Genomic DNA, 15,790 nt, shown 5'->3' on the forward strand with positions numbered 1-15,790 from the left:
ATCGAAGTATATTCTATTCAGTTACTCCTTGATGTAGTGTTTCAGTGAAAAAATTACTCAATTACTTTCAAATATATATATATATATATAAACTCATGCAAGCACGGGGCCAATATATATTATTTTATTTATCTCATTTTATGTGGACACAAATAGAATTAGGAGAGTTAATCAAATTTCTATATAATTTAATTATTATGGTACTTCAAACGTAAATTTTAAATAATATATGTTACTCACTTTGCCGCAATTTATGTCGCACCTATGAAACTTTGAGAGTCAATCAAATTTTCATATGTTTTTTAAATATTTTAAGTTGTTAATTATTGTCATTTATAATACTTTTAACTAATGTAATTGTCAAATAATATACGTTCCCCTTTCTCTCGCGCAGGTGACACATGTGAAAATTTGAGAGTTAATCAAATTTAATATTTTTTTTAAAAAAATATTTTAAATTTGTTAATTAATTATTGTGATTTATAATACTCTTAACGTAATTTTTAAATAATATATGTTATTTCCCTGTTCCAATTTATGTGGCACAGTTGAAATTTTGAAGGTTAATCAAAACGTAATTTCAAATAATATATGTTACTCTCTCTGTCCCAATTTATGTGACACATGTTAAATTTGAGAGTTAATCAAATTTTTAATATGTTTTCAAATATTTTAAATTGTTAGTTATTGTGATATATAGTACTCTTAACGTGATTACGAAATTTTTAAATAACATATTATATTATTATTTTTTCATAATTTTTAAATACATAACATAATATAAAGAAAAGTAAGATAAATAAATTAAAATAAAAGAAATAATAAGTATATAAATAGAAGAAATTAAAGGAGAAACACAAATTTATCAAATGACTGATTGATCCCGAGCTCCTTAACATTCGCTACTATTAAAATGTATATTACTCTAATGATATTAAGAATAAAAAAAACAGTGATTCAATAAATAGAACAAGAAAACATGCAGATAAATAATTTGATCATAGATCCAACTCGAATAAATAATTATGAATCCAATTCGAATAAACAATTGAAAAAATTACCCTTTTACACATATTCTAATACCATATTTACTTATATTCCCTATTATACCAAAAAAATTCCAAAATCTCTCTTTTTCCTTTAACTCTATCTCCCTCACTGATACATCACTCTTCCTCCCTAAATCCTCGCCCTAATTCGCTCCTCTTCATCAGTTTTTGAGATTTTGAATTATGAGTACATCTATTACTCAATTTCAAGGTTCTAACTAAGGTATATTTTAATTTTTCCTTATATGGAATCTCACTTCATCCTCATTCAATTTAATTTCTCCTAAAATTTGTATCGTTTAATTTCTTCTGTAAATCTTTGAAAAATCTTCTAAAATTGATATCATTTGCTTTCTTCTGTAAATCTTTCTGTTTTTGTAACTCATATCTTCAATGATACATATGGAATCTGTTCATGGTCTCAAATAGTCGAATAAAAATCAAGAAATTCTTGTTTCACCTGGTTCTGATTCATCTTGGAAAGGTTACGACGAGGTTAGATTCAAACATCATAACGATCCAGCAGTGATGGATAAGCTACGTGAGAAATTGAAGTCGAAAGCTCCAGTTAAACATGCACCCAAAGAACTAGACAACAAGATTGAAGGAGTTACAACACGCCCTAATCTCCCAAAGGTATGAGTTCAATTAAGTTTTTTTTTAATGAAGTTTTTATGAAGGTTTTTTGATTCTGATACATATCGTTTATGTACCAGCTTATCATGTATCAAGCGCTAACTCTTCTGATACATAGTGTTTTTTTAAATGCCATTTTTTTGGAGATTTACTATTTCTGATACATCGTATTTAAGTGTCAGTTTCTATTGTATCAAATTTTAATGATTCTGATACATCTATATTTATATATCGAATTATAATTTATATAGTCTTACTGCTTCTGATACATCTTCTGTATGTATCAAAATCTCATGTATCAAATATTTTAATGCATATGATACATCGTATTTATGTATAAAGTTCAAGTTGTATTTAACCATTTTTTATGTCAATGCAGGGAATGAAATACGTCATCAAGAAGATCCCGTCCCACCCATTGAGATTCGGCACGACATATAGGGCTAATTTTCTTGATGATTTTGAATCATCGATTAATTGATGAAACACGAATGTTGTTTTGAATTGATGCTCTGTTGTTTTCCTTGGAGTCGATGCTCTATTTTTTGGCTTGAAACTTCATGTACATAATTGTCGCCTTCTTTAACCAATTAATCCCATTAATTAGATCAGTAATTGATTTAAAGAGCCAATTATACCTTATCTCAATCTACTATCCATAAATAGCTGATGTGCATTAACTATTTTACAACTAAAGTTGATGTATCAGATACATAACTTATGTATCAGCAAAACTGAAAAAATAATTGAAAACGACTTCGGTTTGAATTGATGCTCTGTTTTTTCCATTCGAGACGATGCTCTATTTTTTGGCTTGAATCTTCATGAACATAACAATTGTTTTTTTTAACAAATTAATCTCATTAATTAGATCAATAATTCAATTAAAGAATCAATCATACCTTACATTAAGATACTAACCATAAATAGCTGATATGCATTAAATATTCTACAACTAAAGTTAATGTATCAGATACATAACTTATGTATCAGCAAAACTGAAAAAAAAATTGAAATCGAATTTGGTTTGAATTTATGTTCTGTTTTTGGGCTTGAATCTTCATGTATACAACCATTATTTTTTTTAACCAAATTAATCCCATTAATTAGATTAGTAATTGATTTAAATAACTAATCATACCTTATATTAAGATACTATCCATAAATAGATGATCTTCATTAATTATTCTACAGCTAAATTGATGTATCAGATACATAACTAATGTATCAGAAAAATTAAAAAAAAAGGAAAGTCGGATAATTTTGATACAATGAAGGATATATAGTAATTAGACTTTTCCAGAATTTAAATAAAATATACTAAATAATTTGATTATGGATCCAACTCAGGTAAATAGTCCAGTTTGAGTAAATATTTGCCTAAGGGTATTTAATCCCCAAATATCGTGCACGTTTCTTACTTTCTATCTATTTACTTGCTGAGGCGCGTCCACGGAGGATCGGATATGCATTATACTGTAGGAGTTTCCCATTTATAAGAAACTTCAAATCCAAACCAAAAAAGAACAAAAAAGACAATCAAAGAGAATGCTGCGAATTTGGACGACGACGCGGAGATTAGCTTCAGAATGCTCGACTCCATGGCGGATGTACCCGGGTACTCTCATTTCGACCCGAAATAGCTCCATCGGAATCCTCCCAGACACTCTCGACCGGAACTCCGACTCGTATTCTCGAAACTCAAAAGTTATGGATGAACTTGTTTCACAGCTTCATTCTCACATTCTCAAGGTCATTTTACTCTTTTGCTTTCTCACTTATATAGTGCTAAAAGTTTCTACTTACTTCGAGATGTGATTGTTTCAAATTGTGAATTCGTTTTGTGTTGTTAGGTTATGGAAGGAGGAGGATCAGAAGCTGTGAAGACGCATCGGAGTAGGAATAAGCTTCTTCCTAGAGAGAGGATTGATCGCCTTATTGACCCTGGTTCTTCATTCCTTGAGTTTTGTCAGGTTGACATTTTCAACCAATTACAATTTTGATTGCTAGAACTACAACAAAATATCCTGCTTGTGAAATACTTTAACAAGTCAGTTGCACTCATTGATAGGATTCACATGAGCAAAAAAACACTTGCAAATTCGACAAGTTAATATGTTGATATTGTGAATGATATGAAGCTGATTAGTAATCTTATTCATAACTAAATAGGTTGCCTACTTAAGTACTTATAGTGTCATATAGGATGGTATGACATCGAACTAACTTGTCATGTTCATAGTGAAGTAGAAGGCACATAACTTATTACATAACTAAATAGGTTGCCTACTTAAGTACTTATAGTGTTTAAGAGCCTTTTCCAGACTCCTCCATGTGGAGCTTTCCCTTACCTTGTAGAGTTGGATTCGGTGTACCAGTTTTGCAGTTGGTTTTCATTCTTGCTGTTTTTTTTTTATCATGATCTAAGTATAGAAAATTGTGAAAAGAACCAGATGGAAAAACTATTGTTTGCGTGATTATCATCATTCAGATAGTATACTTGATCCAGCTTGTTTCATTCTCAAGTTCTCGTGAGCTGAATCATGGATTTCATAAGATACAAATGGTAATTACATACTGTCTTGAGGAACTAAATACTTAAGTTTATGCAAAATATTTGAGAGTAGATGGCTATATGATTCCTTTCTGATAAATTGGGTACTTGAGAATTCTGCCTGCCCTTCAAGCATAAAAAATACCATTTGTCTTCTGTTTATTGGTCACCGTGATTGGGGCTGAGTATACTTGATTTTGTTTAAATTATATTCATAAAAGTATTCTGATATATATTTTTCTCACTCTAAATCATTATGATAAATTTAGCTTGCGGGTCATGAATTATACCAAGAGTCATTACCTTCTGGTGGGATAGTTATTGGAATTGGAACAATACACAAAAGACTCTGTATGTTGGTGGCAAATGATCCTACAGTCAAAGGTGGAAGTTACTTTCCAATAACTGTCAAGAAACATCTCAGGGCACAAGAGATTGCTGCTCAATGCAAACTACCGTGTATATATCTTGTTGATAGTGGTGGAGCTTTCCTTCCAAAGCAAGCCGAGGTTTTTCCTGACAAAGAAAATTTTGGGAGAATATTTTACAATCAAGCTGTGATGTCCTCTGAAGGTATTCCTCAAATCGCACTGGTGTTAGGTTCTTGTACTGCTGGAGGAGCTTACATTCCTGCAATGGCTGATGAGAGCGTTATGGTCAAAGGGAATGGCACCATATTTTTGGCTGGACCTCCTCTTGTAAAGGTTAGCAGTTAACCTTCTTGTCCTCCATAAAACATTGATATCTAAGAATAATAAATTATTAGAGGTTTTACTATTCAGTTAAATGCCTTCTCTGAGCATAATGTCTATCTGATAGAAAACTTTTATCAGGCAGCAACTGGTGAGGAAGTTTCTGCAGAAGACCTTGGAGGTGCAACTGTACATTGTAAGACATCAGGGGTTTCTGACTACTTTGCCCATGGTAAAATCCCCTCGTGCTACTAAGTTTTCAGATTGTATTTCCATTTTCTGGATTCATACTTTTCATTTATGCCTGTGGTGTCTTCTGCCTATCTTGATGTTTCCTGACACAATGATGGCATCTAATATCCTGTGTTGCAGATGAACTGCATGCACTTGCTATAGGAAGGGATATTGTTAAGAACCTGCATATGGCAGGTGGTCCAGAAGTATCTGGACAAACTAGAGCTGATTATAAAGAACCTTTGTATGATGTGAAAGAACTTCGCGCCATTGCACCAACAGACCTCAAACAACCCTTTGACGTTCGATCAATTATTTCTCGCATTCTTGATGGAAGTGAATTTGATGAATTCAAGAAACTGTATGGCACTGTGAGGCCCTTATATTCCTTAACAAGTCACAGCGGTCTCTCAGTTGTTTTCTATTATTCATTCATTTGTTTTCTGAGCATACTCGTTGATACATACAGACACTTGTGACTGGATTTGGAAGAATTTGTGGACAGCCAGTAGGGATCCTTGGAAACAATGGGATACTGTTTATGGAATCTGCTCAGAAAGGGGCACACTTTATTGAATTATGTACTCAACGTAACATTCCTCTGATCTTCCTTCAAAATATTACTGGATTTATGGTGAGCATTATTTTTTTTCTCCTCCTGTGATATAAGTGTTTGATACAAACTTGCTTTAATCAATTGCTATTGACTTATAATTTGGGGGGTGGGGGGGAAGCAAGTAAACTCAATTCCACCAGCTCTAGTTCCTCTTGACAATTGTTGTATAGTCATATGAAAGACCTACTTATTGATATCCCATAGATGGATTTACGGTACATAATGAAACACTTCATGAAATCTTGCAAGGCCTTAGCAAAATTTGTACAAGGATTCATCCAAATTATCTGTTTCTTTTAAATGACCTTTCACTTTTTATAGCCTGTGTACATCTGAGCCATGTTTCACATGTGATTTGAAAGCCATTACTTCCTAATGAAAGAACAAAAGGAACAGAAAGAGAAAAAAGGACATTAGGCCAAAATAGAGTTAGGCTGACTTAAAATTCTATCAGCATCTTGAAACACATTCAGTTGGTTGGGCGATCAGATGCTATAAGGAGGAGTAAGTGGTTTATGTGGTTTCAGGGGTATTTCTGGTCGGCATCCCACAATGGGTTTTGATGTCTGAAATCTGAATGTGCTTCTTAGCTATGTTTTATTTGAAGATTTTCATTTGGATACAGGCCTGTCTTGAAAATAAGGTTAACATGTTCATTAATTGGTAGGTTGGTTCCAAATCTGAGGCAAGTGGTATTGCCAAAGCTGGAGCTAAAATGGTAATGGCAGTCTCTTGTGCGAAGGTAAGCTTCAACTTAGAAATGTCATAAATTTGGATTTATTTTGGCCTTTGAACTCAAGCTGGCAAAGCATCATCAGAACATTTTGTGGAACTCTAGAATCTTCAGAGCAACTATCCATATTCTATGATTCATTTTAGCAGTAATTTTCTTTGATCATTTAAGCTGTTCTTTTTTAAAGTAATGATTTCAGTCTTATTATTGTGGAATATACTGAAGAAATTAATGTTTCTTGCAATTATATGGAATCAGGTTCCCAAGATCACAGTAGTTATCGGCGGAAGCTTTGGAGCTGGCAATTATGCAATGTGCGGACGTGCATATAGTCCAAATTTCATGTTCTTCTGGCCAAATGCTCGAATATCTGTAATGGGAGGCCCACAGGTATCTCTTCAGTGACACATTGCTTCCAATAAACTCAATATCTATAGTCAGGATGACATTGTTTTACTTTCACTAGTTCAACTTATTTGAACCCAAATGATTTTTGCTAGATGCATTTGATTGTTATGTTCTTTGTGTTGCTCGAATAGTGTGAATAAAAAACTATGCTTATCTGTGAAAGCATTAGCCCCTTTCAAATTCTGAACATGTTGCTATGCCTTGTAATTATTGTTACTTTACTGTGGAATCTTGTAATTCTCATTTTAATCATGGATTAATAAGGCTGCTGGAGTCCTTGCTCAAGTTGAGAGAGCCACCAAGAAAAAGAGGGGAATTCATGTAAGACATTGACACCTATAGTTCTATATGTACATCATTTTGATTGTGTCCAGTAATTGACATGATCGTGTTGCAGTGGACAAAGGAAGAGGAAGAAAAGTTCAAGGCTGAAGTTGTAGAGGCGTATGACAAAGAGGGCAGCCCCTATTATGCCACATCTAGGCTTTGGGATGATGGCATAATTGATCCAGCTGACACGAGGAGAATATTGAGCCTGTGCCTCTCTGCTTCCTTGAATCGTGGACCAGAAGCTACGAAATATGGTGTCTTCAGAATGTAACACTGCAAGCTCTAGCTGAAAAAAGATGTTACTGCCTGAGGGCTGTTGATTTCGTCTCCAACAGCAGAAACTCCAACTGCATAATCAGCTAGGTTACAATTAGACTAAGTTGTGAAAGCAAAGGTAAATTGGTTCCATGCCAAGGACGAGAAACTCAATGATTTACTAAAAAAAATAAAAATGATAGTTGGATTAGGTAGCACTTTAAGTTGAGCATAGTCGATGGAGCTATGTTTCTTCATTATTGTACTTGGTTCAGGGAGCTAATAACTGTGGGTCTGTGGCTGCTGCTAATGTTATTAACTGCATTAAAATGAGACACTTGATACAAAATTGCCTACAATAAACATGGAGAGAAAAGAAGCTTAAATCCCTTCAATTTTCACTTCGTAGTATAATCTTAAAATCGAAGAGACGACCTTAATATTAATACGAAGGACAGTAGCCAGAATTGAATTCAATTAACAAAGTTAATTGAAATCAATTCTCTGTTTAATTTTTTTATTTTTTTCAATTTTGGATAATGATTTTATATATATATTATAAGAAGAGGTTAGGTGGCAATAGATAAAGATGTTTGTATTCCAGGTTTGGTGGGGATATCCACATGACAAGATTGGTGAGTGGTCATTGGCAGTCACTATCAGCGTCCCATAACAAAAACACGTTTTTCGTGACTTCACTCTTAACTTGCCCAATTGCTGCACTCAATCACCTACCGTGCTCTACTCATGCTCCAGTTTAGATAAGAATATTTTCCCACCATAATTTTATTTATTATTTTTTGTAAAATAAATAGTGAAATCTCCACTCTATTAATGTATTTTCGGTTTTTTCAGAATTCTTAGTAGTTTGGCTACGCGATCTTTTCACCTTTTACTAAAAATACACTCTTATCCAACAATAGTGGTCCACTATTAATTTAACATAGGAATTAAAAAAACAGTAAATAATAGATGTAATTTATCAAATCACTCTTATTAAATACATGTCATCTAAACATTGAAAAATAAATAGTATTTAATAGTATGAATAAAATAGACCCATTATGATAAATTATGTATTGATTTTATAAACTAGACAAGTATTGTTGGCCATTTCAATATAATATTGTGAACAAGTAAAGATAAATAGAGAGAATACTTTATTTGACGATCAATGTTTGGCCATAAAAATTCTAATATTAAAAATTTGAAAAACACTCAAATTCTGTTTTTACCTTTTTCCTCTTTTAGAAATTTTCTTTTTCAAATTAACTCCAATTTTTTTATTTTTATAAAATAACCTCTTTTAAATTATATTTCGTATTTTTTAAAAATAAATATGTTTAAATTCTAAATATTTATTGCACAAAAATATGGACAAACACAACTTACCCCAATTTTAAAAATTTTAAATTAAGTGTTTTTTTTTGTTTTCAGGCCTAACGGATTGATTGACTATCTAAATTTTTATCTTATTGATGAGATTTCGATTCCCATTTCCATTTTATAATCCTTTCCCATTCTCTCATCTGAAATGACAAGAAGTAGAATTACAATAAGACACTTTTTTTCGTTCTTTATAACATGTGACACTTTAATCCCCCTCTCAATTTATATGAGTTAGTTAAACTTGACACGAAATTTAAGAAAATAAATAAATAAAATTTGTGGTATAAAATAAATCATAGATATTTGTGTGACTATCATTTAATTAAGGATAAAATGTGTATTTTAAAGTTAAATTGTTACTAACAATAGAAATATATATTTTTTTTAAATTGACTAAAAAGAAAAGTAAGTCATATAAAGTGGGACAGAGAAAATTGTACTATAGCTCGCTTTAGCAAATAAAAATGAAATTTGATGAAAAACTTTATACTAGCATTGCTCTATAAGAATTTGTAATAGTATCGAATTTTAGATTTTTTTTTAATTGAGGACATATATTTGAAGTTATAGTTGGTGTACCTATCACCAATAGAAGAATGAGTGATATATTTTTCTGCGGATCATGGGCTTATCATTTGGTCTTCAATAGCTAGCGAAGGATTCAATTTAGCAACTCAGGTTCGTTTTGCGTTGCATGATCTCGTTGAATTGGATACATATTAATTGTACGAATTATAATTTCAAAAGTGGTTTCAAATTCGCTAATTTAAATTCAACTTTTCTTTTTACATTAGTATACCTACGGTACATTACTTGCTCTTATTACGATGTTAGTAAAATAGGATTTGAAGCACTCATGAAATATTGAAAAACTCCCCATTCATCAAATTCTAAGACTATTTTAAGTGAAATAACTGATTTCATTAACAAATATTTAACTATTCCATCCGAACACACCTTAAATATCAATTTTTTTGGGGGAACTTCCCACAAATTATTGTCTAAATGTCTATTAAATATTTCACATTTAAATCCTCCCACATATATTATTATTTTATCTGTCTTAATTTATATGACATAATTTATTTTTTGAAAGTCAAATGTTTTACATTTGACCATGTATTCAGATAAGAAAATTTTAACTTTTTTGAGATGAAATTTACATATATAAAAACTTTGTAAAAAATACTATAAGTCAAAATAACTAATAAATTTAAAAATAATTAAAAGGCATATAAACAATTTATGATCATAAATTCATTTGAATCTCAAAATTTAAAAAATGTCATATATATTTGAACAGAGGGAGTAATAATTTACAAATAAAACTAGTTCCTAAATTGAGAATATATGGTGATACCTAGCAAATAATTCCCAGCAAAGTCATCCTTTTATTAGAATGAACGTTCACGTTTGGTACACTAGACGGATAAGCAAGAATATCTCATGAATTGAAATATCTTATTCACATATTTTATTTTAGTCCTTTTAGTATAAAAGTCTGTTTGAATTAATTTATTTTAAATATTTTTAAGTTAAAATAAATTTTAAATATTTTTGAAGTATTTAAATAAATTAAAAAGTGTTTATAATGACTTAATTTAAATCACAAGTTATGATTTTTAATTTATGATTTTTGACTTATAAGTAAAAAGCAAAAAATCAATTAAATTATGAGATAAAATAATTTTGAAATTAGGTAATACCCCAAATCAAACATGGCAACATATTAATTTCAAAATTTATCTGGAGATTATTATTATTATTATATCCTTATTTCTACCTGCCAAATGACGAATATATAGAAATTTGGACAGATCTCTCTTGCATTGCCTTTGTTGCAAATGGCTGCGAGTGCGAGCTGTGCTACTCCTTACTCCAACGTTTCGTCTTCTCTCTCAAGCTCTTTCTCTCTGCAATACCGCGAGCTCTGTAACTTGCCATACAAGTGTAAGCGTCACCAGAATGTTCGAATCGGTCTCTCATTTCAGAAAAATAAGGGCTTCGGAACACGGAAAACCTCTTCTCCTTCGTCTCTGCGCGTTTTCTGTCTCCGCGATACCAAAGGTAATATCTCATATTTTATGTGTATTTTTCTGTTGATATGTACTACTTTTATTGAGTATTTTGTGGTTATGCTGGTGAAAATATGAAGGAATTGAGTTTTGATTCGCCGATTTGAAGTTCAAAGTTGTGATTAATGTGCTCATCGATTTTAAAAATTGGTTCGATCTGGTCTAAGAGTAGGTCCTCGGTTTAAATATTAATGTCTAAATCAGAAATATTAGTGGAATATCTCTCGGATCATGATTGTTTGTTTAATTGTTAGAAAGTAGTTCTACATTTGTTTGAACTCCGTTCTCCTTTTTTTTTTGGTTGTCTAAATTGTACGATGCGAAATTCTCAAATTCGTACAGTAGAAATTCGGTAAAATGGAATCATTAGGCTTTCCTGTCAGTGAATCTCCACTTGGTAAGAGATCTGAGAGCAATTATTTCTTCCTCGGTGATGCCGTGATGCACCAAACTTGTGGTAGTGCGTTGAGCCAATGAAGTAGTCAACCTGCTTTTATGTCTAAATTATAGATGGAGCTTTATAAACAGTGATTGTATGAGCTTTTCTACTATCTTCAAGCTTCGTTATGAAAACATCACGGTGCTATAAGTTGTAAGGATGCTTAATCTTAGGTATCTAATGAAACCACAGTTATTAGTGATTTTGTATGAGAATGAGAAATGCAGTTCGGATTGATGTAACTCGCTCTGTTTATTCATTTACTTTATTCTAATCTAAACTTGTTATTCCAATATTGAGAGGGTTACTTCTTGGATACTAGTATTGAGCACTTGCCATTGCCTAGATATGTCTTGGCCTGGTCTAGTTGGCAACAGTTCTTTTCTGGTTTTCTGTTTGTACAGGAGTCAATATTTCTTTGCACATCAATAAATAGTAAATAAATAAAAATATTCTGTTGCAAAAGTTTTTTGACCTCCATCATACAAGAAGTATAGAATAGGAGCTAACCAGAGCTATCTCTTTCTACGTATGAATTGGAATGCTGTATGTTCTCCAGCAATAAAAAAAGAAAGAAAAGAGCTTCATATCATCTAAGGTTCTCCTTTTCCTCTTTCTCCATGTTGTCTATTACATGTGCTATCACTTTGCAGCTCATATCTACCTCTTGTAATTCCACTCCAGCTACACAAAAGGTTCTTCACAATGCCTGGCATATCCAATTGAATGTTACCTGTTCTCCTAGCAGGCTAGTTGGATTAGGTAGAACACATGGGGAACTTTTTGGGGAGTGCAACGTATGTCCTCTTGCTGAAATACTTGCATCACTATTAAATTGTCTCAGGCTGCATGTGCGAATTCAGTAGATTTGAAATCCTTCATATAGAAAGTATCACCAAATGCTATTTTGCAATGTGGAGATAAATATGAGTATCACTAACAGTTTACCCTTGCAAGGTCCAAAACTAATCTGTTTTGTTTATCGTGAATGGATTTCATATGAGACTTGTACTATGCTTTTATGTTTGAGTAAACTCCTAACAGAGAGCAATTAAAAGATCAAATGTTTGAGGTCTAGGTGCATCTTATTTGGAGCTTACGAATCCCTTAACGGGAATACCTAGAGATGTGCTTTTATCAGTCTAATTGTTTCCATTTCAAACTTCTCCATTTCTTTTTGTCTGGTTGAAAAAGATGTGTATGGTTATGAGGCAGTTGAGAATTAAGTACATATGTATCTCTATACTGTTTTTTTGGTCATGGCTACTGCAAATGTCACAGATGCCATGGAAGATTTTTTTTCTGTTCTTTACTCTGTCAGTAGTATTACTCCTTTGTAATTTTTCTACAGCACCTTCTCTTTGCTGGATTATCAATATTACAGCCTTTTAGCTACAAAAACAAGGTGGCAGTCGAGCATATGTTGGTCTCTCTCGTCATTTTTTTACATTATCAGTTATTTCTGTGTGGGCTTCTTTTTCCTTTTTCGGATATGTTTACTTGTTAGTTTTCTTTAAATGCTCTGAATTAGACTCAGTTGCAGGAGTACTTTATCTCTTTGGACGTATTAAAGAGATTTAGTATGTTAAGATCATACTGCAATAATTACTATCTGTAATAAAGAAGTTTGACATAATTATTTGTCACAATGTGATGCGTTTGTCATACTTGCATTACCTATCAAAAAATGTTATGAATTTTTTAAAATATTTATCATAACAAGGAGCAGGAATAATGCTCATATATCATCCGTTCTCTGACTTCTCTCATTTTGCAACCTTTGATTATACTAGAGATATGGATGTCCAAGTATGTTAGGCATTCTGTTGAGTTTTAATATCTTTGAATATGACTGAGTATATTTGTTCAAACAGATTTATAATATGATTAAGTTGTGGATACACTCTTGAAATTTCAAAAACCAATTACACTTAGCCCTCCTCCTTTCTCAAATATAATGAAAATCCTCTACAAATATATACAATTTCTTACTCCTTTATTAATATGTTATTTCACATACAATAGCTGATATAATACACACACATGACACTTCCTTTTTCACCACTGCCAAGTTTTGAAGGCATGTTATGGTGGGTATCTATTGATCCAAGCCTCTAGATATATGTTATAATACCAGTGGATGCTTGAAGATCCTCTAAAATAAGAGAAATCTATTAAGTGTGCAGTATTGTGAGAAAATGTTTTTGTATGACAGATGAAAATCGAAATCATTTAACAACTTTTTCTACATCCACTTTACATTTGCTCAAGAGATCATATTTTTCTCTTAAAGGACTTCTACCAGAAGTAAATAGTCATATAAATTAATGTTATAGGGGTATCTGAAATAATCTAATTTATGATAAAATGTCTACAGGAGCGGAATCAACTAATCTGTGGATTGCAAATTAGTGATTGATATATAAAAGGTCTACAGGAAAATGTTTGCTTGAGAATGCTTCTGTATACTGTGCTAAGTATTTAAATTATATTTTGAGTTCTTTTCATTTGAACTACTGGTGTTTGTATCTTAGGTTGGCGCTTTAGTGTTTTGGATCATTAGTGTGCAGGAAATGCATTCTAAATGGATTCATATATGAAGCATATTTATGGTGGTTTTTTTATCCAAGTTGAATTTTGAAAGTTTATGCTAATACTTGCTTCCTAACTTGCAATGTGCAGCTGCACCTGTCACTGCTAAGTCATGGGAGAAATTGATATTGAGCAGTGATACTCCTGTTCTTGTTGAATTTCATGCCACTTGGTGTGGCCCCTGCCAGATGGTTCACCGGGTAATTGATGAGATTGCAGCTGAGTATTCAGGGAGACTAAAATGCTATGTACTCGATGCAGATAGTGAATCAAAAGTTGCTGAGAACTATGATATCAAGGCTGTCCCTGTGGTCTTACTGTTCAAGAATGGGGAGAAATTTGAGTCTGTTATCGGAACAATGCCCAAGGAGTTCTATGTGGCAGCCATTGAAAGGCTTCTATCTTCATAGATGTGGTTCCCTCCATTAATGAGAACGTCATGGTAGCATATCAAGTTCAAGGCACAAATTGGATAACTCTCTACTTCCATTTAAAAATTCTCTTCCCCACTAGTGCGTTGTAATTGCATTTTCCTTTTCTATGAATCATTGGCTCATTTTCTTCAACATTGACTGCTCTCCATGAAAGCACTTCCTGCTTCTTCACAATGAAATTTGTATAGGGTCGGTGAACTTGTGAATAATGACTACATTAGTTTACTAATGATGTTCTGTTTCCTGACGTGTTTTTGTTGTTGTGACTAGTGACTAGCCTTGAGCTTTCTTGAGATGAATATTAGTAGTAATATTTTGAAATCCTTATAAACGCCTTATGATATGTGTACGTGTATCTCTGCGGCCAGAAACTATGAAGCATTATAGAGCTTCCTACCGAATTGTAGCAGTTGCTTGCCTCGGGGCTTACAACTCTCACGTGGACAAAAAATGGGTGTTCAATTGAAGGAGGATAGAGGAGGTGTTCTTATCCTACTAGTTTTGAACCGTGTACCACTGTAGCTTAGAGCTTTCTTTGTTCTCCCCTAAAAATAAAACTGTAGCACGACGCAGGAAGAGTAATTTGTATCTAGAGAAAGGATTAAATGTGCCCTTATACTAAGCCAAAATGGAGTAATTTCGTACCTTATGTTAAACTTTGGGAATCTTATCCACACTATTAGGATATGGTTTTTGGCTTTTCACTTCCATGGAGCTCATAGCTCGCCCTTACTTAGGTTGCCTTCCTAAGCTAACCTTCTATACCATGTTTTTATATGTCATTAGGAGTAAGTTTGCGTAATCTGCAATCCAAGAAAATAAGTTTTTTTTCACTATTAGAGAAAAAAAAACTTTGTGGATGCATGGGCAACACTGGCCTAATTTGAAATATAATGGAATGTAATTTAAATTTATAGTCAAACGTAGAAGAATAATTTAGAATATTTTTACTTGAAGTACTTAGACACATGATACCTACACAAATACAAGACGATTTGCTAACGGCAAGTGTATAAGTGAATCCAAAGTATAACATATGATAAAATTGACCATTTTTGGAGAATTTCCTTTATGTCTAATATCATTTTAAAGAGCTGTCACTAAATTACCGAATTTTATTTCTTAATCATAGTTAACTTATTGTTACTTTTATCTTGTTTTGTTACTTAACTGTGGTTGAGTCAACAGTCTGTGCTGAATGCTTACTCCAAATAGCACAATTTATTATGATCAATTCATAAAATTGGTGTGATAATATGAGTTATCGTAATTAATTATGATTAAGCAATATCAACATGTATAAAGACTAATATTATGTATTCATTAGATTAACGTTTGAATTAGGTGTGAATAA

The 15,790-nt window shown here is 32.3% G+C and overlaps 2 protein-coding genes across 2 annotated transcripts; both read left to right on the forward strand.

The window, feature by feature from the left end:
• The first annotated feature begins 3,115 nt into the window (after positions 1 to 3,115).
• LOC129885561 (methylcrotonoyl-CoA carboxylase beta chain, mitochondrial) lies at positions 3,116 to 7,902 on the forward strand. The gene is made up of 10 exons (XM_055959878.1): positions 3,116 to 3,437; positions 3,539 to 3,658; positions 4,509 to 4,943; positions 5,073 to 5,163; positions 5,304 to 5,536; positions 5,635 to 5,799; positions 6,449 to 6,523; positions 6,773 to 6,904; positions 7,187 to 7,243; positions 7,320 to 7,902. The coding sequence occupies exons 1-10, from the start codon at positions 3,234 to 3,236 to the stop codon at positions 7,521 to 7,523; spliced, it is 1,716 nt and encodes a 571-aa protein (XP_055815853.1). The 5' UTR covers positions 3,116 to 3,233; the 3' UTR covers positions 7,524 to 7,902.
• A 2,782-nt stretch (positions 7,903 to 10,684) lies between these two features.
• LOC129885562 (thioredoxin M3, chloroplastic-like) lies at positions 10,685 to 14,767 on the forward strand. The gene is made up of 2 exons (XM_055959879.1): positions 10,685 to 10,963; positions 14,093 to 14,767. Exons 1-2 carry the CDS (start codon positions 10,741 to 10,743, stop codon positions 14,410 to 14,412), a joined length of 543 nt encoding a protein of 180 aa, XP_055815854.1. The 5' UTR covers positions 10,685 to 10,740; the 3' UTR covers positions 14,413 to 14,767.
• The last annotated feature ends 1,023 nt before the right edge of the window (positions 14,768 to 15,790 follow it).

The sequence above is a fragment of the Solanum dulcamara genome, chromosome 4 (genome assembly GCF_947179165.1).
Source record: "Solanum dulcamara chromosome 4, daSolDulc1.2, whole genome shotgun sequence".
Classification (NCBI taxonomy): domain Eukaryota; kingdom Viridiplantae; phylum Streptophyta; class Magnoliopsida; order Solanales; family Solanaceae; genus Solanum; species Solanum dulcamara.